General features: G+C 41.7%; 3 protein-coding genes across 4 annotated transcripts; 1 reads left to right on the forward strand and 2 right to left on the reverse strand.

Annotated features, from left to right (window-relative positions):
• Nucleotides 1-9,064: 9,064 nt before the first annotated feature.
• Nucleotides 9,065-11,893, forward strand: LOC105893544. 2 transcript variants are annotated; one of them, XM_031564007.1, is made up of 2 exons: nucleotides 9,065-9,168; nucleotides 10,505-11,893. In XM_031564007.1, exon 2 carries the CDS (start codon nucleotides 10,506-10,508, stop codon nucleotides 11,445-11,447), a length of 942 nt encoding a protein of 313 aa, XP_031419867.1. In that variant the 5' UTR covers nucleotides 9,065-9,168; nucleotide 10,505; the 3' UTR covers nucleotides 11,448-11,893. The 2 variants fall into 2 exon arrangements, with proteins under 2 accessions (XP_031419867.1, XP_012675426.2); XM_012819972.3 differs by lacking the exon at nucleotides 9,065-9,168 and adding an exon at nucleotides 9,272-10,160.
• Nucleotides 11,894-16,332: 4,439 nt separating this feature from the next.
• atf4a (activating transcription factor 4a) lies at nucleotides 16,333-20,211 on the reverse strand. The gene is made up of 3 exons (XM_012819977.3): nucleotides 20,050-20,211; nucleotides 18,660-19,070; nucleotides 16,333-17,817 (listed from the first exon to the last, which is right to left on the reverse strand). The coding sequence occupies exons 2-3, from the start codon at nucleotides 18,961-18,963 to the stop codon at nucleotides 16,871-16,873; spliced, it is 1,251 nt and encodes a 416-aa protein (XP_012675431.2). The 5' UTR covers nucleotides 18,964-19,070; nucleotides 20,050-20,211; the 3' UTR covers nucleotides 16,333-16,870.
• Nucleotides 20,212-21,694: 1,483 nt separating this feature from the next.
• LOC122128504 (apolipoprotein L4-like) lies at nucleotides 21,695-23,295 on the reverse strand (the record flags this gene model as incomplete). Its single annotated transcript, XM_031563916.2, has 3 exons — nucleotides 21,695-22,819; nucleotides 23,110-23,161; nucleotides 23,256-23,295. Coding segments are annotated over 3 exons (834 nt in total), but the record flags the coding sequence as incomplete, so codon positions are not given.
• Between the last annotated feature and the right edge of the window lie 526 nt (nucleotides 23,296-23,821).

The following is a 23,821-nucleotide window of genomic DNA, read 5'->3' on the forward strand; positions in this document are numbered from 1 at the left end:
GTTTGAATCCTGTCAACACATCAAAGGGCACCATATTGCACACTGTGGGTAAATATTTGCTAGGAGTACATTTCTGGAAGCTTTTATCCAGGCAAAAGACAATTTACAGAGACTATAATGATTCATGATTATATGATAAATTCTATCTGAACCTGATCATATTGCAAATTAGTAGTGGTTAAATAATAATGATATCTGGTGATTCCTTATAACATTGTTTAACTTTTTACACAGGAATTTAAAATTGTATATCCATTGCTAGAGACAGTGGCCTGCTTTTGAGTTTAAGGCTGTTTTGAGTGTTTTGCTACATGTCTTACATTACTATGACATTTTGCCTGTTTTCTACCTTAAAAAAATGTGACACAATAGAGTGGTCTCAGTGTATGCATCTCACTGGGTCACATCAAAATGGAAATGTTTACTTGATGATGGCGCTAGATGAAAGGTTAAGGGATCACCAAAGTTAATAATTATCATCCTGGGGGGAGTGTAAATGTACAAAATGTCATGGCAATCCATCTAATAGTTCTGACATCTGACATTTCACTCAAAACCACAAGCATGAGGAAAAGTCAGGGAATCCTCAAAGTGATTATCCTCTGGGCTTAAATGTTATGGAAATCCATCTAGGAGCAGAAGAGGGCTGGAAATATTCACCCAAATAGGTCGGAGTGACTTTAGGCTGAATGAGGTCTGAATTAGGTTGGAATAACATTTTATCTAAACATGAGCAAAGCAATATTTGAAATATTTGAACGACTCTCCTGGAACCCTGTGGCCACAGGATTCCAGTTGCAGTTCAACTGGTAGAATCTTTACCGCACATGAATATGAGGTGCACATGATTTGTTGTGGTATGGTGCAGACTCAGTTTCTGTGGATTGCGTGACTGAGGCTGGAGCAGATCCTTCAGAGCATGTTGCAGGAGGCCTTCCCAGGCAGGCAGTCCTATGGGTGGGATTTTGCTCGAAAAGGACTGGGACAGTGAAGAGATGACAGGAAATGAGGAAAGGGTTGAATATGAACCAGGGATGCTGCAGTTCATGGTCAGCTCCTTAAGGGTTGGGTTATGCTCGATCAGAACTAAAAATTAAAAGTTTTTCTAATTGTTCTGTGCGTAAAGTATGTGGAACTGGATTGTCGGTTTCAGAACGTTACAGAAATTGTAATCCAATATCGGACCAGTGTCGGGGGAGGAGGTTTCCGAAGCTCTCTGACCATCGGACAAGCACTTGGAAGGAAGAAGGAACATGCAGGCAGTTTAAGGCCTCTGTTGGTGAGATGTACGGTTGGAAGTGGAGATGAGCCACACAGAGAATGATGAAAAGGGCCAGTTTATGAACGTTGAACCGATTTACAGTAATTGGATTCATGAGATGAAGTGAGGAGAGACTGAACCAGAGTGAACGGCTCCAACAAACCTGTTAATTTGTATGTTAACTTGATGGTCTAACATGACAAGACCTGCTTTCCTCTTCCTCTTCCTATTTCTGCCTTTTAATACAACCAGCAGAGTAGCAATAGAAGTTCAGGGCTGCAGTATTCAAATGAAATAATCAAAGCAAAATGGAATTTAATTTGCTGTTTGGGTGCTCATGATATAAAACCAAAGTGTGACACTGTTACCTCATCAGAACCTCCACAGAGCGTTCAGAGTCTAATCAAATACCAGTTGACCTGGGCACCACATTGCACACCGTGGGTAAATATTAGGAGTAAATTCCCTGGCAGCCTTTACCTGAACATCAACAGGAAAGGCTATTTACAGAGACTATATTAATAAATGATTATATGATTGAAACACATACATCATCATCATCATCATCATCATTATTTATTCAGGGAGAATTGACTGAACACAGGGCTCTTTTGCAGCAATGCCCTGATTGAGGGTACATAATACAGATGAACAATACATAAACAAACCATAACAAAACAAAACAGATAAAATAAAAACACATTACACAACTCAGAAATTAAGTATAAAAAAAATAACAAAGTAAAAAAAAAAAAAAATGATTTAAAACAATTACAAATTATTTAAAACAACAGCACTGAGGCACATCCTTAGCATCTAAAAGGCTCTTAAATTGGTTGACAGACAAATACTGGGTTAGTTTCAAGTCCTCTCGAACAGTGTTCCATTTATGGGAAGCTATTTTACCTATATTAGTTTTGATAAGGGGGATTTCAAGGGAGATGAGGCTCTGTGACCGTGTGTTATGACAGATGGATTTTAATTTTAAAAGTGACATGAGATAATTAGGCAGTTTTCCCACTAAGGCTTTATAAACAAATAAAAGACAGTGTTTTTCCCTCCTGACTGCTAGAGGGGACGAACCAAAATTCTTGTATAAATTACAATGGTGGGTCCTGAAAGCGTCTCCTGTGACAAAGCGAATAGCACTATGGTATACAGAGTCCAGGAGTTTTAAGGCAGAGGTTGCAGCATACATTTAAACAATGTCACCATAGTCAAGAACTGACAAAATTGTTGATTGCACTATTGCCATTCGGTTTTCAAAAGTAAAACAAGATCTAATTCTATAAAGAGAGCCCAGTTTAATTTGAACCTTCTTAGCTAGGTCAAGAACATGAGATTTAAATGACAGCCTATCATCTAGCCAGATACCTAGGTATTTATAGCATTAATCTGAACCTGATCATATTGCAAATTAGTAGTGGTTAAATAATAATGATAATATCTGGTGATTCCTGATAACACTTTTTAACTTTTTACACAGGAATTTAAATTGTATATCCATTGCTAGAGACAGTGGCCTGCTTTTGAGTTTAAGGCTGTTTTGAGTGTTTTGCTACACGTCTTACATTACTATGACATTTTGCCTGTTTGCTACCTTTAAAAAATGTGACACAATAGAGTGGTCTCAGAGTATGTGTGCTCATTCACATTGCACTCCTGTTTTGCATTTTGCATTCTACTTTCCTCTTTATTTTTTTATATTCATTGTTTATATATTTGTATTGTATATATTGTGTATTTTTGTTCTTATGTGTAGTACTTTTCTTATGTGTAGTACTTACTGCTCCTGGGGGGTCCTTGAGGAAGGACAGTCCAGGATGGGAAAAAGCAGAAACTAAATTCACCGCGATCTCAGGCTTACCTGCGTGTGTGTGTGTGTGTGTGTGTGTGTCCTGTGTCGCCTCCATATATGCACGTGTGTGTTCCAGTGTGTCGTGTGCAAGGTTATTATAGTTTTGCATTTTTCACTAGTTTTTATTTTTATTTCGTTTTGACTTTTTGTTTTCAATTTCAGTTTAGTTTTAATTAGTTTTCAAAGCGGGTTTGCTAGTTTAGTTTAGTTTCTATTTTTGGAAAATGCTTAGTTTGAGTTTAGTTTTTATTAGTTTCAGTATTAGTTTTAGTCTTTACTGCGGAATGCAACAGACCGGGGGGGGGGGGGGGGGGGGGGGGCAGTTCAGGGAAGCTTAATTGTTTTGCTTGCAAAACAAAATGCTCAAAATGAATAGAAGATACAAGCTACAATAAATAATATGTAATAAAAACTCACCAAACATACCATTTAAAAAAAAAGTATTCACTTAGGACAGATGAACAGCCATCCACCAAAGACAACTATGAAAGATATGTGTCAGACGTGTGTCAGTCAGAATTTGCGCATGTCCTGCTCAAACAGACAGGAGACGGTGAGGCAGCGACGAGCTGTGCCTTATCTCAGATTGCGCAATCCCTCACAAACTGGGTTAAGCGCATGCGTAGAACCTATTTAGTTTTGCTGATCTGACGTAAAGCCGCAGTGAAAAAGCACGGAGAGGAGGCAAACAGTATCTCTGCTTCAATGAAGGGAGCATGCGAGAGGCCACCGGTTGGGTTAATGCTTGTTCTGCCGTTACTCTCTTATATTTTACCTTGACTACGAAAATAGAAGATTCTATAGCTAAGCTAAAACATTTCTCATAACTGGACTTTCAATCAAAACGTGAATTGATCAATAATGGGAGATCAATGCCGTAGCTAAAAGGTATGATTCAAACCACGGGACAGAAGATAACTCGATCGACTTCTCACATCCAAAGCCAAATTGCTTTGTAAATATTTTGAACCTCAAGAATAGATTTGATTTTGGACGTACAGCGGAGACCCTCAGGGGGCCTGTGCAACTTCTTAAGAGTTCATATTCACGAGTGCATAATCACACATATTAACACGAGTTCATCACAAGCTAGCAGCTGCCAACTGTATGTAGCTACCTTACCTATGTGTGTGTAAAGAATGCTGGTATGAAAAACAACCAGTAGCCTAGTCAATGTGCAAGCTGCCAATTGAATAGTGATTTAAGCTACTGTATTGGGTTTATATATTTGTAAATCTGACTCTGAGTCAGTGCCTCACCAGCCACGAACCTCACCGCACGTTACTGTTCCAGCCTTCCAGGTAATCCCAAATAAGACTCTGTCGCTTTCTCCCGACTTTTGCCGCCATGAAACCAGGTGAGGGGCGTGTACTAAAAGTGGTACGGCGGAAGATAGACTAAAAGGCTATGTATGAAATACATTGACATTTATGAAATACATTGACAAAGACGAAAACTAAGGACATTTTCTCTATAATTCTATTTTATTTTAGTTAGTTTTGTAAAGACACAATAAAGTTTCAGTTAGTTATCGTTTTTTTATAAAGCCTCGTTTTTATTTTTATTTCAGTTAACGAAAAAAAAAATCACACCTCGTTTTCGTTTTTTCGTTAGTTTTCGTTAACTATAATAACCTTGGTCGTGTGTGCCATTAAAAACCTGACAAAGGTCTTAATTATTATTATTATTATGTTTTATGTTATGTGTAGTACTTATTGTGTTTGTATGTTTTATGTTTCAAGTCAGCTATTGTTGTGAAATGTGATACTCTCACACTTAACGTTACACTCTTACTCACATTGACAGTCTATAGAAAGTCTTATTTCGTTATGTCACATCTTGAAAATGTGTTCTGAATTTTTGTTATTCTGTTCTATGTAAACTATTCTTAAAACAATGTTTTGGTTGTACGTCATTCTCATGGACGTGGCCATCTGACTGTCCCTTCTAAGAATGGCTTGAAAACCTCAAGATTCTATCTACAAACTCTTTCCTAGAAGCCAAGTAACTTCTGCTTACATGTTCTCTTTAAAACAGCATGGCAGCGCTCACCACCACTGTCCCTGAGATGCATGTGATTTGGGAGACAGAGGAGCTTGTGGCCTTCCTGCACCCTCGCCCCTGGACCCCGGGGACTACTGTGGTGACCCAGAAGACCACTGGAGGCCCAAGTAGTCTCTTCCAGCTGCCTGAACGTGACTTCCTCAGCCTGCTATTGGGAGCACGAGTAGTGGGGGCTCTGCTGTGCGAGCGCCTGGGCGTCAGACGCTGTGCCCTCCTCCATTTCCCCAACAGGCTAGAGGGTCCCCCACAGCTGCGCTTGCTGCCCCTGCATGGTCTGGAGGCTGACTGGAAGCCCCACAATTTACCGGTTGACCAAGAGCAAGCAAGTTCACTCTAGGACAGTGTTTCTCAAACTTTTTCTGTCATTCCCCACTTTGAACAAGGGGGCTTTTTCAAGCCCCACCTGTCCCACATCGCTCCAATAAAATGGTTGGCCAAGCTTCAAATTTTATGATATTACAATATTATTATAACAAACAACATCAGTTCAGAAATAGAGAAAATAAGAGTTGAATGGTGTCAATAATTGTCTCAAATGGGCTGAGTTCCAAAAATAAAGAAAAAGGGCCTACTATACAATTTTGTTATCAATGGTAGGCCAACATCTCCCTTGTACGTCACTTTGGATAAAAGCGTCTGCTAAATGACTAAATGTAATGTAATGTAAAATTGTAAAATTCTCCGACTACGACTAGAAGGAAAGGTTAACAACAGGCTAATTGATACAATACAACCCTTAATGGGCAAATTAATACAATATGTTGACTGTGGTTGTTTAGTGCAATGGGGGTGTATGATCGTTATTGTCTATAAAGGAAGGCATCGCAATTGGAAAATCTCCCGTTCATCGCGTCCATTCGTGCCCACCTGTCACGTCTCTGCGCCCCATGCTTTGAGAAACGCTGCATTACACATACCCTACCCGTGGTACACGGAAGTAGGATAGAGGAGAAATTGTAACACTTCCACGAACGCCAGATGGCGCCGGTACTGCAGGGGAAAAGGGGCCAGTAAAGATTCAAGTTTGGGTTTGGACAACTCAGTTGAGCGACACAATGTATAGAATTAACAAGTTTTCACTGTACGCGCATATAAACACTAGCTACCATATACATACAGAAGTGCGAGACTGGTATAAATTAATTGGAATCCAGCGCGCTGTGCTGCAGTGTTCTTCACCTAGAGCAGTAGTTCTCAAACTTTTTTTCCCGTCTGTTAGATAGCTATGAATGTTTTGGACATTTTTAACATTGTAGCTTTGTCTGATTGTCTTGAATAGATTATTTGTAAATTAATCAACTCTTAATTTCACACTCTGCAAAAGTGGCCAATGATTAAAACTGGTACATTCAATATCACACAATAAGTATTTCTAACTCTCAGAGAAATGACTGCCCACTACATCCTAGACCTAGAGTGAACTTTCTTGCTCCTGCTCAACCGGTACATTTACTTTGAGCTTTACGCGCGGTTCTCAAGATATGTTGGCAGCACTCTTGCCCAAAGGCGGTCATGTCACATGCCATACAACCTTACACTGAAAAAAAAAAGCTCTGAAATGAGAAAAGATATGACACATTTTCCCCAAACATTTAGGCAAGGATTACGTCTTTTCTCTCGAAGGTATTTTACCTCGAAGGGATTTTTGTCGCGTTGTAAGGGACTTAAAAGAGGGCTGAATACCGAGTAGTCATTTCCAGAATGTTGCAAGTAGTAGTAATTCATTATGTAGTCAGACAAGGGACACCATCAATCTTCAAAAAACGGCGAGATCGTCAGAATTCGCCCAGGCTGCCCTGCCTTGCTACCAACGAACCTATTCCAGACCCAGACGCCGGCTGGAATATTCAGTCATAGGTTACATTTTTAAAGGAGACGTTAAAAACATTAGTATAACACATACACACATCAACATTATGTTATATTATGACATGTGTTGTCAAGAAGTAATAAAAACACGAAATTGGGCTTCAATTTTGAATGGAAGAAAATCACAGAACAGTAGTCTGAGCGGAAGTCGATGGGAAAACAGGCTACATTTGGTGTGTGCAAATCGTAGCATCTTATAGACATGTGGGAATTGCCTTTTGCATGTAAAGCTGCATAATTGTTTTTAGATGTATTTAGTAATATAGGATGACATGTTGAGAGCTGGCTAGTCACCAGATTAGGCTAACATTCAGTTATCGTTATTAATATTAGCTGTCAACACCTAGTCCTCCTACTGTATTTTGATTGGTCAACAGGTGAGTTAAAAAAAGTAAATATAGCTACTGTCACATTTCATACAGGCTACATTGGCCTGAATAAGTTATTGTGAGTATGGTTATTTTATTTAGCCTTTATAAGACCAGTAGGTCCCACTGAGATTTAAAATATATTTTCCAGACCTGGCCGAAATGACAGCATAGATTACACAATGAACATGTAAAACACAAAATGCAGTAGAAATAAAGGGGTAGGTGGTCAAATATATAGCTTACCATCAAAAAGGTCATGTTTTGATTTGGACCTGAAACAGGAGCACACATCTTGTATAACTGTGAAATCGTTTAAAATGACAAAGTGGTCAAGATGGAGCTTTGACTGAAGACTGTTCCAGGGTGCAAAGTAATCAAATAGGCAGAAACAGCGCTGATTATGGGGACATTAAGTTGAAAGGAGGCCAATGATCTTTAGCTAGGCCTTGCTGGATATTTGGAGAGATCAAGTAGGGCGGAGCAGCTTATGAGGTGTCTTATGAGCTTATGACTTGTCTTATGAGCTTATGAGGTGTCTTATGAGCTTATGAGGTGTCTTATGAGCTTATGAGGTGTCTTATGAGCGTATGAGGTGTCTTATGAGCTTATGAGGTGTCTTATGAGGTGTCTTATGAGCCTATGAGGTGTCTTATGAGCTTATGAGGTGTTAAGCATTGGGGCAATACAAGTGCACTTATTTCAGTTTCAAACATGTAAAGCATGTATTTTATTTAATGAAAATGATAAAAAATACACATGCATACAAGTAATGAGCAAAGTAGGACTACAGACATTAGGAAAGACTAAAACATCAAGTAGAACGCTGACGTTTTCTCTGTCCTTACAGAAGCCCACCCAAAGCATGCATTCGCTCTGTAAGAAAAAAATAATACATAAATACGTAATGTACAGGAAAGGCGCAGAGTTAAGGCAGGAGAACCGCAAAGAAGAATATACGCAAAGAAGACGACACAAGAGCCAAGAGAAAACTGAAATGTTTCACAAGGAAGAATGACAGAAACCTGGCCTTGTTTCATCAATTAATGTTAACTGTGCTTTTTGGAGCCACTCACCTGTACTGCAGTTTGGTCATTTATTTAACTCTTGAGGGTGACTTCTTGAAAAGTAGTTGAGGGTATACAGGGCTGCAATTTATGATTTTTTAATTAATGTGTCAGTTATTCTTCAAAAAAACATCCAACATCTAGTTGCCAGTTTACTAGCATTACTGGCATATGACAAAGGACAATTATAGACTTTCACAGAAAGACATTAAATGCAATACATACCTATTCTGGATTAACGTTCTGTCAGATTATAAAAGACATGGTCATTTTCACTGTAAACCATTGTAAAGACTGAAGACTGAACACTACCACTAGATTACATTATCTTGCTATTGTCAAGACAGTCAATCCTTGGCCACGTGAATGGGCAAGTAAAAATGGCAAATACTTCAATATTGGACAAACGAAAAAACGAACTTCCATGTTGGCTATAACATTACTGAAAGTAAGATTAGTTATGTTTACCATACATGACACATAACCCAATCTGCGTTTAGCCATGCCAGAGGAGAAGGGACAACGCCCATTTACGGGTTAAACGAGGCCAGATAATTTCTGACTGGGTTCGGCGAAATTACGTCACCCGTGACGTTCGAAGTCTCCATACGGAGCACGAGAGTGCTCCAAGTTTTGACACAGGCGCTTTGATTTCAAGGGGTAACATCAGTAACCTTACGAGTAAGTGTTTGCAGTTGTTTAAGACTCACCCCCTAGGTCTGTATGTGTGATATAAAAAACCAATAAAACGATTAGGTTGTCTGATATTTGTGTTGGTTGGAAATATGTTGTGGTTACTGATGAGTGCATGTAAAACTAGCAAAGTTTAGCGTTGTCAGCAAATCACATTCAAGCGCAATTACGTGTTCTTACTTCTTGACAAAACATTCCTAAACTCATATGAAGTTCATTTCTGTATGTGATTCCAACGTTTTTTAACGGTTCCTTTAAAAGATGTAACCTATGGCTGAACATTTCCGGGGTTGTCTGGAGTCTGAAATAGGTCCATGGTGTTGGTAGCAGGGCAGGGAAGGGCAGCCTGGGCTAATTATGACGATCTCGTCGCTTTTAGGAGATTGATAGTCCCTTGTCTGACTGCGTAGTACTTAATACTCCATCCAAACGTCACAAGTTCATTAAGGACAGGGGCAGAATAGGCTACTTGCAACATTACGAAATTGACTACTCTGCATTCAGCCCTCTTTTAAGTCCCTTACAACGCGATACAAATACCTTCGAGAGAAAATACTTATTTCTTACACAAGTGTTTGGGGAGAAGTAATCACATATCTTCTCATTTCATAGCTTTTTTCAGTGTAACGTTGTATGACATGTGACGTGACCGCAGGAATGGGTTGCCCACATAGTTTCAGAGACGCGCGTAAATCTCAAAGTCAATTTATCGGTTGAACAGGGGCAAGTAAATTCAGTTTAGGTGAACGACCCTGCAGCACAGCGCGCTGGATTCCTATTTAGTTATGTCAGTCTCGCACTCGCCATTTGGAAGTGTTAACGTTAGTACTCTATCCGACTTCCGTGTACTACGGTTAGGGGTGTGATGGCAGCTAACCTCATGTCAATAGTTGGTTAGTGAGTGATGGACATAAACTAGTTTGTCACTGTCAGAGACGTGCATACATCTCTTATATGATATTTGCAAGACTTTTACGAAGGTAGGTTGTTCCCTTCGCCACGCATTATAACGTGTTGGCTGGGTAACGTTAGTCAACCTTAGTTAGCCACAGAGCTAAGTGAACAAGTCAGTTATTCTTGTGAAATGCGATGGTCTCACTCTTAACGTTACACTGTTACTCACATTGACAGTCGAAAGTTTTATGTCGATATGACGCATTGTGAAAATTCGCTCTGAATATTTGTAATTCTGTTATTTATAAATTAATTCTTGAAACAACTTTATGATTATGCACCTTATTCACATTGACGTAGCCATCTGATTGTCTACAAACTCTTTCCTAGAAGCACAGAAACTCCTGCTTACATGTTCTCTTTAAAACAGGATGGCAGCGCTCACCACCACTGTCCCTGAGATGCATGTGATTTGGGAGACAGAGGAGCTTGTGGCCTTCCTGCACCCTCGCCCCTGGACCCCGGGGACTACTGTGGTGACCCAGAAGACCACTGGAGGCCCAAGTAGTCTCTTTCAGCTGCCTGAACGTGACTTCCTCAGCCTGCTATTGGGAGCACGAGTAGTGGGGGCTCTGCTGTGCGAGCGCCTGGGCGTCAGGCGCTGTGCCCTCCTCCATTTCCCCAACAGGCTAGAGGGTCCCCCACAGCTGCGCTTGCTGCCCCTGCATGGTCTGGAGGCCGACTGGAAGCCCCATCTGGGAGCAGAGGAGGACTTTCAGCCGCACGACCCTGGCTACTGCACTTCCAAAGGTGGCCCGCGGTGGGACAGTGCATGTCTTGACGAAGTGCGTGACCGCATCCGTGGCAAGGTTCCGGCACCGGAGGCCCCACCCAGCTTCGCCTTCTATGGGGATGACCCGGAGCACCCAGGGCTGTTTTCGCGGATCGTGCGCGGCGAGGAGCAGCAGTGGCGCGTGTGGGAGGACGAGGGGCATGTCGCGTTCCTCACCCCTTTCCCCAACACCCCTGGTCTGACCGTGCTGGTGCCACGGCGGCCGCTCACCAGCGACATCCTCCGACTGGAGGAGCAGGACTACCGGGGGCTGGTGCTGGCTACGTGGAAGGTCGCCCGTCTGCTCAGGGAGTCGCTGGGAGCGTGGGCCGTTTCTCTCATCTTTGAGGGCTTTGAGATTGACTACGCCCACGCCAAGCTCATACCGCTGGCCCAGCCCGAGGGGAACGTGACCCACTGCCCTCCCAGCCCCCTGCCAGAGTCCTGTGAGATTTACCCTGGGTACGTGACATCAGCCGACGGCCCTCCGGCCAGTCCTGAGAGCCTGAGGGAGATGCAGACCACACTCACAAGGGTTTAGCTGAAGAGGACGTGTTTGTTTGGCGTGACATCTCAAACAACAGAGATAGAATTACATGAAACATTTGACAATAACAAGATACTTGTTTAGTTGCAAGTGGATATGTATACATTTGTATATTTGACTAAAGTGATAGGGGCCTTCCATTCTGTCTATTTGCCTATGGTGGGAACATGCCTTAAGAGTCACGTTAGGGCCGTAGGCAAATACCAGAGGAGGCAAATGCCAGAGAGGTTTATGAGAGTGAACAAGTGAGAGTGTGAACAAGATAAGTAATAGCCTATTCCAGTATGCTGCTTCCTTCAGTTAAGCCTTTTTATCCTTTGCCTTAATTTAGGTCCTTTTTCAAGACTGACATTACACAGTTATTGCACATAGTACATTGATCCATGTGCAAATCTAGAAATACATATACATATAAAATAATAATGTTTTTTCATTTGAAACCTATGGTTACTAGCATTTTCTGGGCCTGCTGTTCAGTCCTGGCTCCTCTGAATCATCTCCATCCTTTGCTTGCACACTGTAAGGTCCCCCTGCCTAATCCCAAATCAAAGAGCAAGGGCCCTCGTGTTGGAAATCATGCTCATGTTAAATCTCACTGTAAAATTTGAATTTTGTCCCCCCTTCCACATCACCAGTGGAGCAAGTTCTGACTCATGTTGAAAGTAGTCTGTTTCAGTATGACACTACTTCAGGTGGATGAAATGTAAAGGCTGTGTGCTATTGTTTGCCATACTCACATCCTCTTTCTGGCAAAGCTGGTCATGTGTTTTGTCACTTTGTCATTCCAAAGAACCAAGGCATAGTTCCTTATAACTCAGTGCCGAGAGAAACAGTTCCTTTAAACTCAGTGCCAGAGACACTGTAGTATTTATCATGATTTGTAAAGTAAAACAAAGTTTTTAGTTAGTATACTTTTGGGTGCTAATCATAATTTTGCCTGTATTTGATAAATTATCATACAGACATTTTATAAAAGAAGAAATCACTGAAGGTAATGCTACATCAGCTAAAGAATAATTAATTAATCTATCGGATTCTAATTTGAATGCTATTATCTAATAAGCTAATCACTAATAACTCAAGGGTTTGGGTTGCATATAAATATATAACATAAACATTAATTATTAGAAAAAAAGTTTCATATATATCCAGCACATCATATTTTATATTATTTACAAGTGCTTTCCATTCTTTGAATCATAGAATCAAGATTTTAGGTGGCAAAAAATTCTACACGTGGCTCTAATTTTAGGGGTATCTGTACTCTATAGAACAAAATAAGGAATTCTGGATGCAAAACTCTCTGACCTTAAGTTTTGATGCAATTACAAAACACCACACATCAGATTCCATACTCATTTTACATCATACAAATGTCTTTATTTCATCATTTCAATGATTTGTATAGTTTAATAATAATAAACATGGCATTCCATTTCCATAGCTTTATCTCTTACAAAATCATTTCCTTTCTTGAGAATGCACTAATTCAACTCAAATCTGTAAGCCATTGTACAAGCCTACCTCCAATGGCCTCAATACAGATCACCTCTAACCTCTAACCACAATCTGCCAAGTTACCCTTATTAACACCATCGTCTGTGTCTTATTAACACCGTCTCTGTGGCCTCTATTGTATTTTGGGTTGCTGTGAGAAGTAGCACCTCACCAACTGTTTTAATACTGTTTTTAATACTCTATTTTCTTACAATCGTTTACTGTATCCTTGTCTAACCTTCATTAAAGGTACTCAAGACAGATGACGTGTTTGTCGTGGTCTTTTCATATTCTGCCCATGTTATTATTACACTGAGGTGTTCTTCTGACTTATCATGGGCTGCTAACCCACCATCACTACATGGCTTTTTCCACCATCACTGTACGTGGCTTTTTCTCAATTCTTAAAGCCTTCATCAGTGGTACATAGTGAATCACCAAAGGCGGGGTGGCTGGCAAGTGTTGGCAGACAGAACAGTACACTGTGTCCTAACTTTGCGGAAATTCTAGCCATTTTTTGGTGTTGCCATATGTTTTTGAACTTCCTTCTTCTGTCCCCCTAGTCATGGCTGCTTTGGGCCCTCTGCCTTTGATGTGGAAATGTCTAAGATGACAAAGAGTGAACAATAGGCAATTATCAGTAATTCTCTACACTAAGATGTGTATTACAGACATACTCATGTTCTCCAATTTTCTCTCTTAAACTCACAAGCACACTCTTTCACAGCTCATGTATACGCTAAAATGTACCATTTGCATTAACACAAAGCCTACACTAGACCAAACACTGAAGACTCTTCCAAAATGGGTCCTATTGATTTCTACACATTCTGGCCTTTCTCTCTCCTCACCTGTTCTCTCTGCTGCTGCATTCTTACTGAGGAAGGTTGCTATGTCAACAGCATTACCCTTCAAGGTCTTTTTCTCTGTCTCAACTGAAAACAAACAAGTATGAGCACTTTATTATCCTTACCAGTTTCACATGGTCAGAATTAAATTAAACTTCTATAAAATTCACTGCCAACATTAGCTCCTAAGTCAGGCAGAGGCAGACCCATTACTCCCGGGTAAGAAAAAGGATCTGGGTGAATGGACCGAGTGAATCAGGACTCATCCAACACTATGCACCGACAAGGCCTTTTTTTCTATTCGACTGGTCAGGTTGAATGGAGCATTTTTTGTTTACTGTGCAGGTAAGTGTGGCTTAAAGGTCCAGTTGAATAGGCCTAAAGGCACAGTTAGCATGAGATAATTATCCTACGCTCCCCTTGATGCTAAAGGCACAGTTAGCATGAGATAATTATCCTACGCTCCTCTTGATGTTAGAAAAGGTTAGCAGATTGTGGTAATTGAGGAGATTAAGGTGCCGTATATATCCACAGAACTAGGTCACAGAGCTTCTAATCTGTTGAGAGTCATGAAGAAGTAGAGTGGGGTGAGCCGTTTTTCATTAAGTCAACCTATAGCCAAGGGAATATGAGACTGAAATAAAACTGCACACAACACAAGATCAGGGTGTGTGCCCTTAATTGAAAAAAAGGTGGTCTTGTGGCTCAACTTTCCCCGTGTTAGGGGTGCATTTATCCATAGGGTAAAGTGAGCAACCTGAGAAAAAACTACTGTATGAACCAGTTTTTAAAGTATAATTCTAAATGCATTTAGTATGCCCCATTTGACTGATTGTATTGGTGTTCATGAAACATTTACAGATTAGACCTATTTGTTTTCACTTACAGTGAAACTCTTTGGCATATTTGCAAACTTTAGCTTACACCAACATAATGTTCTGAATGTCTGTATAAGCACAAACAAAACGAGAGTGATGCTTCTACATTATCCACAAGGAAGTAAAGAAAAACTATAGGGCTACATGACTATGGAGTTAGCCATTTTTCTTCTGTAATAGGCTACGTGGCATGACCGCTGTTAAGAAATATTTAAAATATGACATATTATGTCAGTTATTTATTGTTAGAATGCAACACTATTTAAACAACAAATATTTGACTTAAATGAGTTATATGTACACGGGTAAGCGGTAAAATCGATGCATCCGTGCTGCATTCCAAATTAAAAATATTGGAGAGCGTCGTCTGCCCCCTTCCCCAGACTCGAAGTTCATGCGGGTTGCCAGGTTGAGGATATTGAACCACAATGGCAAGCGACGACGAGTCATAATACATACATAATAATAATAAAGGCTACACACTGGAGTTGGAGTTACTCTTACCAGGCCCCGAAAATGATAACACATTGCTCAATCTAACAGATAATGTATAAATCATTTCACATCTATTTCAGAGTAGTAGCCTACTGTTCTTCCTTGCTGCAGCCTGATACAGATCTCAGTCATGAAGTGGGCAGAACACAAATACACGTATAGAGAATGTAAACTAAATTTAGGGTCACATGATAAAAAATGGTTGCCCAGAAACTAGTGGGTCAACTTACGCACTGGCTCATCTTACTCTCCCCTACCCTAGAAACTAATCTAGTAAACCTGAGAGTTGTTGGAGTCCAGACTGACATATTTGCATAAAAGGTAAAAGTGTCCATAGGCTAAATGTGCTCTTTAACTTCAAATGGATACCCTAATATTTTTAGGGGAAATGGCAATCCTCATTGACATAAACCCAGATGGCAAAGTAATTTGATTAATTTCGTTGCCATTTAGAATTTTCATAAAATATGACCATGACAGGACATGTCCGGAGCCAAGGGGGTGTTTAAGGTTTCATCTTCTTAAAGCGTGTAGGTTTGACATGGTCATGACAGCAGCCCACGAGGAGGGAAAGGTGATATATCTGAAGGCGTAGTGTGACTACTGAGGACCATACTGTGGGCTACAGCAACTCCTGCCAAGCTGCTAAATTTGAACAGCTGGATTCTAAATCCAGTCATACCGCTACTTGCGCACACGCGCTCCTTATAAACATCGGCCTGTCTGGCAACACTAAAGTGTGAAGGCGGGGAGGGGGATGCCCCCGCGTTTGATCAGCTGTTGTCTGCAAATGCTTTCAACGAAACACCAACTCATGGTACGTATGACGTCTAGAAAGTACAAAAAAAAAAGTCTGCCTTTTAAAGTCGATTAACCACGTATTGTCAATAATCACCTGGAATTGAGCTGCATAATTAGTTTCCCATGTAGTTACGAATATTTGTGATCTGTGTAATAAAAATCAGTATAGATATGGATGAAATGTGTATTCTTCAATTAAGTGTCATCAACGGTTAGGAACTTCCTTACATTTCAGTCTGTTGACGTTACCCTTACTTCTCCTTAGATTACTACTACTATCTCCTTAGATTAACCTTGACTACATTTGAACCCTTTCATTACTTTCAATATTGAAAGAATACAAATCTCAAATACAAAACATGAGTTTCAATAAAGCTTTAATAGAAAACAACAGAGCATTGTACAAGCAAACACACCTACACAAAAAAAAAAATGGACTGGAAAGTGATAATAGATTAAATAAAATCCACACGGGAAGCACTTTAAGCCTATGTACAAAAAAAAAAACTGAGGAATTTCAGTGTGTAACAAGATTTCACAATTTCAATAGGCCCCTTACTGGACGTGAGGACTTCAGCTGCTTTAAAAAAGAAAATAGGAGGAAGAGAGTGAGTGAAATAAGAGTCTGGGGGTTGGGGTGATGTGCATGTGTTTGTGTCTGTTAACTCTTACATTTAAGGGAAGTAGGCTTCATGATTCTAGGTTATTAGGCTAACTAAAATTCTCCACCAAGTTATGCCACTACACCGATAATCTCAGATCTACTAACGGATGATGCAAGAGGACACATGCAGGACTGGGAGACCAGCATACTGATGCTTCCACTCACAACCTCCCAGGTCCAAGTGCATGTACGGTTTCCAAAATACATTTCTCGTTCCCTCTTCCCTTGGTGTTTCTAGGCCGAGCTGGTCTTGGGCTTGCGGTTTTTGGCAGAGCGTACCTCCTCCAGGAGATCTTTCAGATACTTGATCTCACGGCTGATTGAGTCGGCCTTCTCCCCCAGCTCGTGGTTCCGCTTCTCCAGCTCTGCGACCTCCATATTCAGCAGATCCTGCTCGGAGCGCTTCTTCTGCCGGTAACGGGTAGCTGCGGTCTTGTTCTGCTCCATCTTCTTCAGCTTCTTCTCCACCACCCTAGGCGCTCCAGACACAGTCTTCACCTTGCCACTGATGGGGGGCGAGCCAGCTGCATCTGGATCGGGCTTAGAGTAGGGCTTGGTTCTGGAGGAACCGCCGGGCCTAGGAGAGGGGGGAGGGCTCGCCTGGTGGGGAGGCGAGCCGGCGTCAGAGCCAATGCCGCTGTCGTACAGCTCACCACAAGAGCTTGGAATGGGGCTCAGCTCCTCTTTGGGGCTGGCTAGGACCACTACGATGTGCGTCGGAGAGAGGGAGAGAACAATACTGGAGGTCTGAAGGGCATCTGGGGTTGCCGTGGCCACAACCGGAGGCACCACCTTCTCCAGCTCAGAAACATCAACCTCACTACCCAACTCAAGGGTGCAGGAGGAGGGCAGGGGGGACGGGACCGGAGAGGATGGCTCCGACTTGATCTCGATCTCCAGGAGAGCAGGCTCGGGAACGATTGCTACTTCTGGTTCTGGGAGTGAGATGGGAGGAACGGGGTCTTCAGGAAGTGGGAGAAGAGCCAGGTCTTCGTGAGCGGAAGCGTCGGGGAAGGGCAGCGGATCCAAGTCGAGATCCATGTGGGACTCAAGGCAGGCCAGGAGCTCTTCCGGAGAACTGGGCGGCTCGTCTGACTCGCAGGACCCAATGAGAGATTGGAGGTCAAAGTCGCTGAGATCGATCTTCTCCGCCATCCAGTCCATTCCAGAGAAAGCATCCACTGCAAATGATAAAGAGAAACATGTTTACCAACTATTAACTCAGATTTGGATTGTAACCACCCTCTACATTACAACAACTTAGCTAGACACTTTTATCCAAAGCTACTTAGACCGTCTGCAGCGATTGGGAATCAAGCCAAGGCCAACTGCTTTCAAGGCAGTGACGCTTACCACTGTCCCACTAATTATAATACTACACCAACTACAAGAACTGTCCATTATTTAGAAATTATAGACTGCAGCAGTTTTGAATTTTCAATACCACAATATTCTAAGGTTTGCACCCCGTTTGGAATATTGGAACAAGGGAATATTTGTCCTTGTTTGTGCAAACTCACTTGGCCAATAAAACCTGATTCTGATTAACTTAAAACTAAAATTGTCATTACACATTTGAAAGCACTTTAAGCAAGTATTGAATCACATTATACTATGTATGTATATATTACAAATCAATAAACATGAGTATAGACTGGGGTTAACCATACATTGTATGTTTTCCTCCTTAAACCTTCTCCTCAATGTTAGTTTGATTCAATTGATTTGACTGGTCAACCAGAAGGTTACAGTGATGATGCGCTGGTTAAATGTTAAGTGTATGCTCAGTGCAGAGGTCTGGGTGTTATAAAAATGGTTCTCATTTTGGTGTTACGAGATAAAACAAAAACACATGGACTGGTTCCTTATCAATGCCAAAAGCTACACGAGGACGGCAGCGCCCTCAGATAAGGGAGGTGGTACATCTCCTAATACCACAGTATGACGGACGATACAATTATTGTTACAACCCGATCATAGACTCAACATAGTACTTGATCCCCCATTGGAGATGGACCCTCACCTTGGCTGTTCTCTGCACCTATGTGGGCAGTCAGCAGCTCATCGGCTGAGAACCAAGGCAGGGAAGGAAGCAGGTCAGCCTTGGATCCCAGGAGAGTGGAGGGAGGGGAGGGAGGAGAGAGACAGGGGAAGGGAGAGGAGCAAGAATCAGCATAGGAAGAGAAAGAAAGGGGCGAAGCACGCCCCTCTGTCAGAGGTTCCTCTTCATCGTCCAGAAGGGGCCCAAGAGGGTCATCCATCAGAAGTGAGGGTCCCAAGAACAGGGACCCCACCTCCTCCATAACTAGTTGTGAGCTCAGAGACATCACTGCTTCGGGTCAGGGACACGAGGAGCAGAGGTTTTGATGACAGGTCGAGCGGGAGTTTTATGCTGTCGACGGCAGCAAGGCTGTGGGGTTTTGCATCGGGAGACCTAAGAGAACAGGGATGACAAAGAGAATGGTGAGGATTCAAACTCCTGTGAACCACGGAAAGTAAACAGTACTGCATGAACAGCAGTAATAAATACACGTATGCGTCCACATGTATTCTTTTAGGTAACAGCTATGATTCGCCCACATTGTGCATAATCTGTGTGGGTGTGATGAAAGTGGAATATTGCATACATTTTGGGTATCTTGTATACTATGTACTAAATCTGCCAGACCATCACGGTGGAGCTGATACCAATGACACATGCAAAGTAAGAATCCATCAATTCTACAGTCAGCGTGACTATTCTAGGCAAGTTCAACAGAAGGAGACTCATCACGTGAGCACAGCCTCCCTTTACGAGAAGACCTAGCTGTCCTTATATGGGCATGGCGCGACCGGTGACTCCACCCCCAGTCTCTGAGTCTCAGCTGGGGATGTGTCCTTACCGCCATTTCCACAACACTTCAACCTACTACAGAAAGGGAATCGAGGACAGTCGCCATTTTAAAAGTGCCACGTTGTCTTGGTAATAACCCATCAATAGGACTTTTATGAAGTTTGTTTACATAGTTCGTCGTAGTATGGTTTCATATAATTCACGGAGTCGCTGAAACACGGGATAAATATATCTGGCTAACGGCCAGCTCACTTCGAAAGACATTACCGGTATCATATCTCACGTGCCATTGGCAATTTGATTAAGAACCGGACACCCATACTTCCTACTTAACATTAAGACTGTCAGATGATTTGACTTATCTACGAGTTTTCAGATGAACTCACACACAATTTAGGGGGAAAAGTTAGGGTCAATCTTTCAACTGGCTATGCAGTGTCGCTAATTTGGGCAAGTTATCCATAACCAAGTTAGTTAATGTTAACGAGCAAGTTAATGACATGGTGAAGTCAACTGTCTCCTGTCAAATAAGTGAACTTCCGTGTAAGCTTGTCGTGAAAATCAATCAAAGTGTACTTACGCCATTTTGCCAAATAAAGCCAGGGCAGTTAGCCTATGCACTGCCGGGGTTGCCGCTGCTAAATATGCCGCTGCGCGCTATACTGCCATGTTGAGCGGGAGAGCTTCAGGCTCGGAGTGCAAGTAGTATGTATCTTCAGAGAACAAGGTAGAACGAACCCGGGTGTACGGTCACATGACAATATATAGAGGCGCATAACAGCACGCAATAACCTTCCGCAAGTGTATAATTTGCATATCAACCCGCCTGACGCAAAATAGTTCATTCTGATTGGTTCCTCGCCTATTTGTACCTGAGCCAACAAAGTAGTCCGCCCAACACATTCTTTGTTTAGTAATGTGGGTCATGGAAACGTTTTCCGTAAGCGGAAGCGTGTGTTTTTGTTGGTCATGTTTAGAAAGCAGAGTTGATGTTTCTGACATTAGGCTTTTACATTTCCATAGACGAAAGTAATTCTACTAATTCTATGAAAGTTGCCTAGGCCAAAGGAAAATACGTTACTCTACAACATGAAGTGTAAGCCTAGTCTATTTTAACAAAGATAGGCTATAGGCTAACAGATTTTTCTTCAAGGACTGTTTACTGTTTTCAAAGTTATCTGTGATGTAGCGATGAGGCAAATAATCTTTAATCTCATTAGTTCCACTGATACCTTTTAATCAGCGAGTTCCCCACATAGGCTTATAAAATAAACCTAGCATACATGCATTTGTAAGCCCTTGATGAATTGTCAAGTTAATATGGAACACCCGCTAAAAAGATCACTGGCACGTGAAAGTCAGGCCTATCATGTGTTCTTTGCCTTACACATATATCCAACTCTTCACATTCTTGTGTTTCTGTCACGCATTAGATCCACGCGCAGAACGTGATTCGCAAATCTCCACTGATACCTTCACCTATACCTTCATTGTTTTAACTCCGACATATCACTTGTTACTTATTGACAAGTAAAGTCATGTCGATTAAACAAGAAGTTGAGGCTATGAGACAGAAAATGACTTCAGTAGCCTATGTTCATACGCCATGTCAACAGGTTCATTTTTGGAATCTGAGAACTCTACAAGGCTGCCCTCTAAAGGCGAATATGGGTACTGGATACCATAGGAATCCTTCCAATAATTCGGACAGTCATAACTTTGGACAGGCTTTTCTTTTTGTATGTTTGTTGCCCTATGAATCTATACTTTGTTAGGTGAAAATTCACTCAAGTTATCTCAGGACTCGGGAGTTGCATATATTTATATTTATTCAACAACAACAAGCTTGTCAGGGTCACCCATGTCCTGGCAGGCGAGAGAGAGGCACGGGCCCACTCTCAGAGAGAGAGAGAGAGAGCCCGGGCTCACTCCCAGACTGCAGCAGACGAGAGAGAAGCAGAATAAAACACATCACATATACATTATATAGAAAGATGTGAGTGTTCTCTGATGCCAAAACACTTTGTCAGCAGGGATAACCATGTGGTGGGTCTATGACGTCTGAGGTCATCTTACTATGCTTTTTGCAAGGTAATGCAACAGCAAGGCAGAAAAGAAGGACTACTAGTTCTTCCTATCAGCCCTTGCTTACGCACACACACAGAAGGTACACTTTTAAGCACATACAGAGAGTTAAAACCACCAGCACTTAAGAATCAAAGATATACAGAAACAGAAAAGTCATGTTTCAGCTAACAAAGGTAAATGATTAACACACATACATACTTGATTAAAGTCAGAATTTCATATTTCCCTATCAGACTGCAGTTGAGGTTTGTGAGGAGCTAGACTTAATGGGCAACCCACTATTGACATCAAGACAAAAGCAGCACTGTTGTTTAGTGCTATTTTTTATGGTTCTGTTAAGTGCTTAATCTGATTAGTTTTGATTATTCTTTGCAGAAACTAAAATACATCAATATCTGTAATTACTGGTGTAAGTCACTTTATATGCTGGGGTCAATTTGAGCAACAGTGCAGTGAAAGTCTACACTTTTTATTTATCCTACAGTAGCCTATTGGACAGTAGTGGACATCAGGACAAAGCTCATTCCTTTAACTCAAGTTTGCGTTTATACTCAAAGCACTCATTCAGCTGACTTTGGAGTTGACTGGCAACCATGCGTATCTTTTTGGCAAATTTGGACTGCATGCCTTTCTTCAATTTCCGCTCATCTTTTTTATTGAAAAGTAGCTCCATCCCTGTTGCAAACCCCTCAATGATCCCCGATGATCTGCTGAGGGCACCAAAAGCACTGGTGCTTCCCCCGGCCACCTCCATGATCTTGGCCACTTTCACAGCTTCGGTGTCGACGCCAGTCAGGGTGGAGAGGTTGTGTCTCCTCAGGTGCTCTATCCCTGTCTGGATGAAGGCCAGGCAGCTCTCAATGTCTCCGATCTCACTTGTGTAGTCCTGCAGGATCTTCTCCACTTTCTCTCTGTCCTGGGTTGTGGTCACTTTGTTGGCGATGGCAACCGAAGCTCCGGTGGCAGCACCGGTAGCAGCCACACCAACACCTACGGCTGCCGCTGTCACCGCGAGGGACGCCCCCAGGGTGAATGGAGAGAGCACGAGCCCTGCCACCGCGGCGACAGCAGCCACGCCACCGACAGCACCACCGGCACCAGTGATGGCTGCGATTTTCAGCTTCTTGGAGACCTTGTCAATGTTGTTAGCAAGATTGCTAAGTTCGGTGATGTGGTTCTGAAGGGACTCACCACGCTCGGTCAGAAGAAGGGCGTAGACACGCAGGGAATTCTGGATCCTGTGCACTTTCGTGGTGAACGTTCTGAGAAGGTGAAGAAGGACAATTCAGCAGCGGATGAGTTACAGTTTATTCAACAGTCATGACTGCTCTTTGTGGTCCTTCTACAAGTCTACACCTATAACTGTCTGTGACTGTTGCTGAACATACAATTGTGTCCCTCAAGAAGTGTATTTTCTTTAATTTTCACCCTGAAGAACTTTTACCATACTCTGATCTTTACATTTTTTAGAAAAAACTGTTTGCATCCAGAAATCTAACCAAGACATCTTGAAGTCCCTTGATGACTCAGAGTATAACATATTTCCACATACCTGGCCTCTCTGCCTTTTGAAAGCAGATAATCCTTTGACAGCTCATCCCATGCTAAAAGGCAAGCAGGTTTCATGTAAACTGCCTTTCTGAGAGAATATGTTCAGTTATTATGACAACTCACAATACAATACAATTCAAAACTCACGTTCTACTGTGTTCCACCACTGCAACAGTTCTTTGTCATCCTACATCACCAGAGAAGATAAATCAGTCTGCATATTGTTTTATAACATAATCTTAGAAATTATGACCGAATTAAAACCAATTTACAATGATAAAAGATTGTTTCATGCCATTTTGTAGTCGACTGATTTTTCTTGATTGTAGCTCTTCAGGTTTAAAGAACCGTAATCAGGAGGTGGAAGTTTTTTCAGACGATTATCATACTTTGTCCCTGGACCTTGTGTGACCTGTTTTAGTAAATATGTCAGATTATTTTCATATGTTGTTATTTTGATATAATTTCAGCACATAATTTCAGTATAGGAATGGGAAACACTTCAATCCATTTGAGTACAATAGCTCCAGTATATTTTTGTATAAGATAATTTGGCACTTTTTTGCATTGGCTTTGCCCATTAGTTGATTAACTGTTCTTATAGTATCTTATAGTATCTGTCAGTTACCTTAACATCAGCGGCCTTGGAATGTTGGATGTCAACATAGGAAACTGGTGGATAGTTAGATTTAAATCCCTTTGGAGGATGCTCA

This window comes from Clupea harengus, chromosome 26, assembly GCF_900700415.2.
Source record: "Clupea harengus chromosome 26, Ch_v2.0.2, whole genome shotgun sequence".
In the NCBI taxonomy this organism is placed as follows: domain Eukaryota; kingdom Metazoa; phylum Chordata; class Actinopteri; order Clupeiformes; family Clupeidae; genus Clupea; species Clupea harengus.

What these genes read in the sequence shown, in the direction of transcription:
- LOC105893544 (XM_012819972.3), top strand. Translation starts at nt 10,135, where the DNA reads ATGATATTTGCAAGACTTTTACGAAG. An exon ending in TTTGCAAGACTTTTACGAAG is followed by an intron (nt 10,161 to 10,504) that starts GTAGGTTGTTCC and finishes TCTTTAAAACAG; the next exon opens with GATGGCAGCGCTCACCACCA.
- atf4a (XM_012819977.3), bottom strand. Translation starts at nt 18,963, where the DNA reads ATGTCTCTGAGCTCACAACTAGTTATGGAGGAGGTGGGGTCCCTGTTC. An exon ending in AGGTGCAGAGAACAGCCAAG is followed by an intron (nt 17,818 to 18,659) that starts GTGAGGGTCCAT and finishes TATCATTTGCAG; the next exon opens with TGGATGCTTTCTCTGGAATG.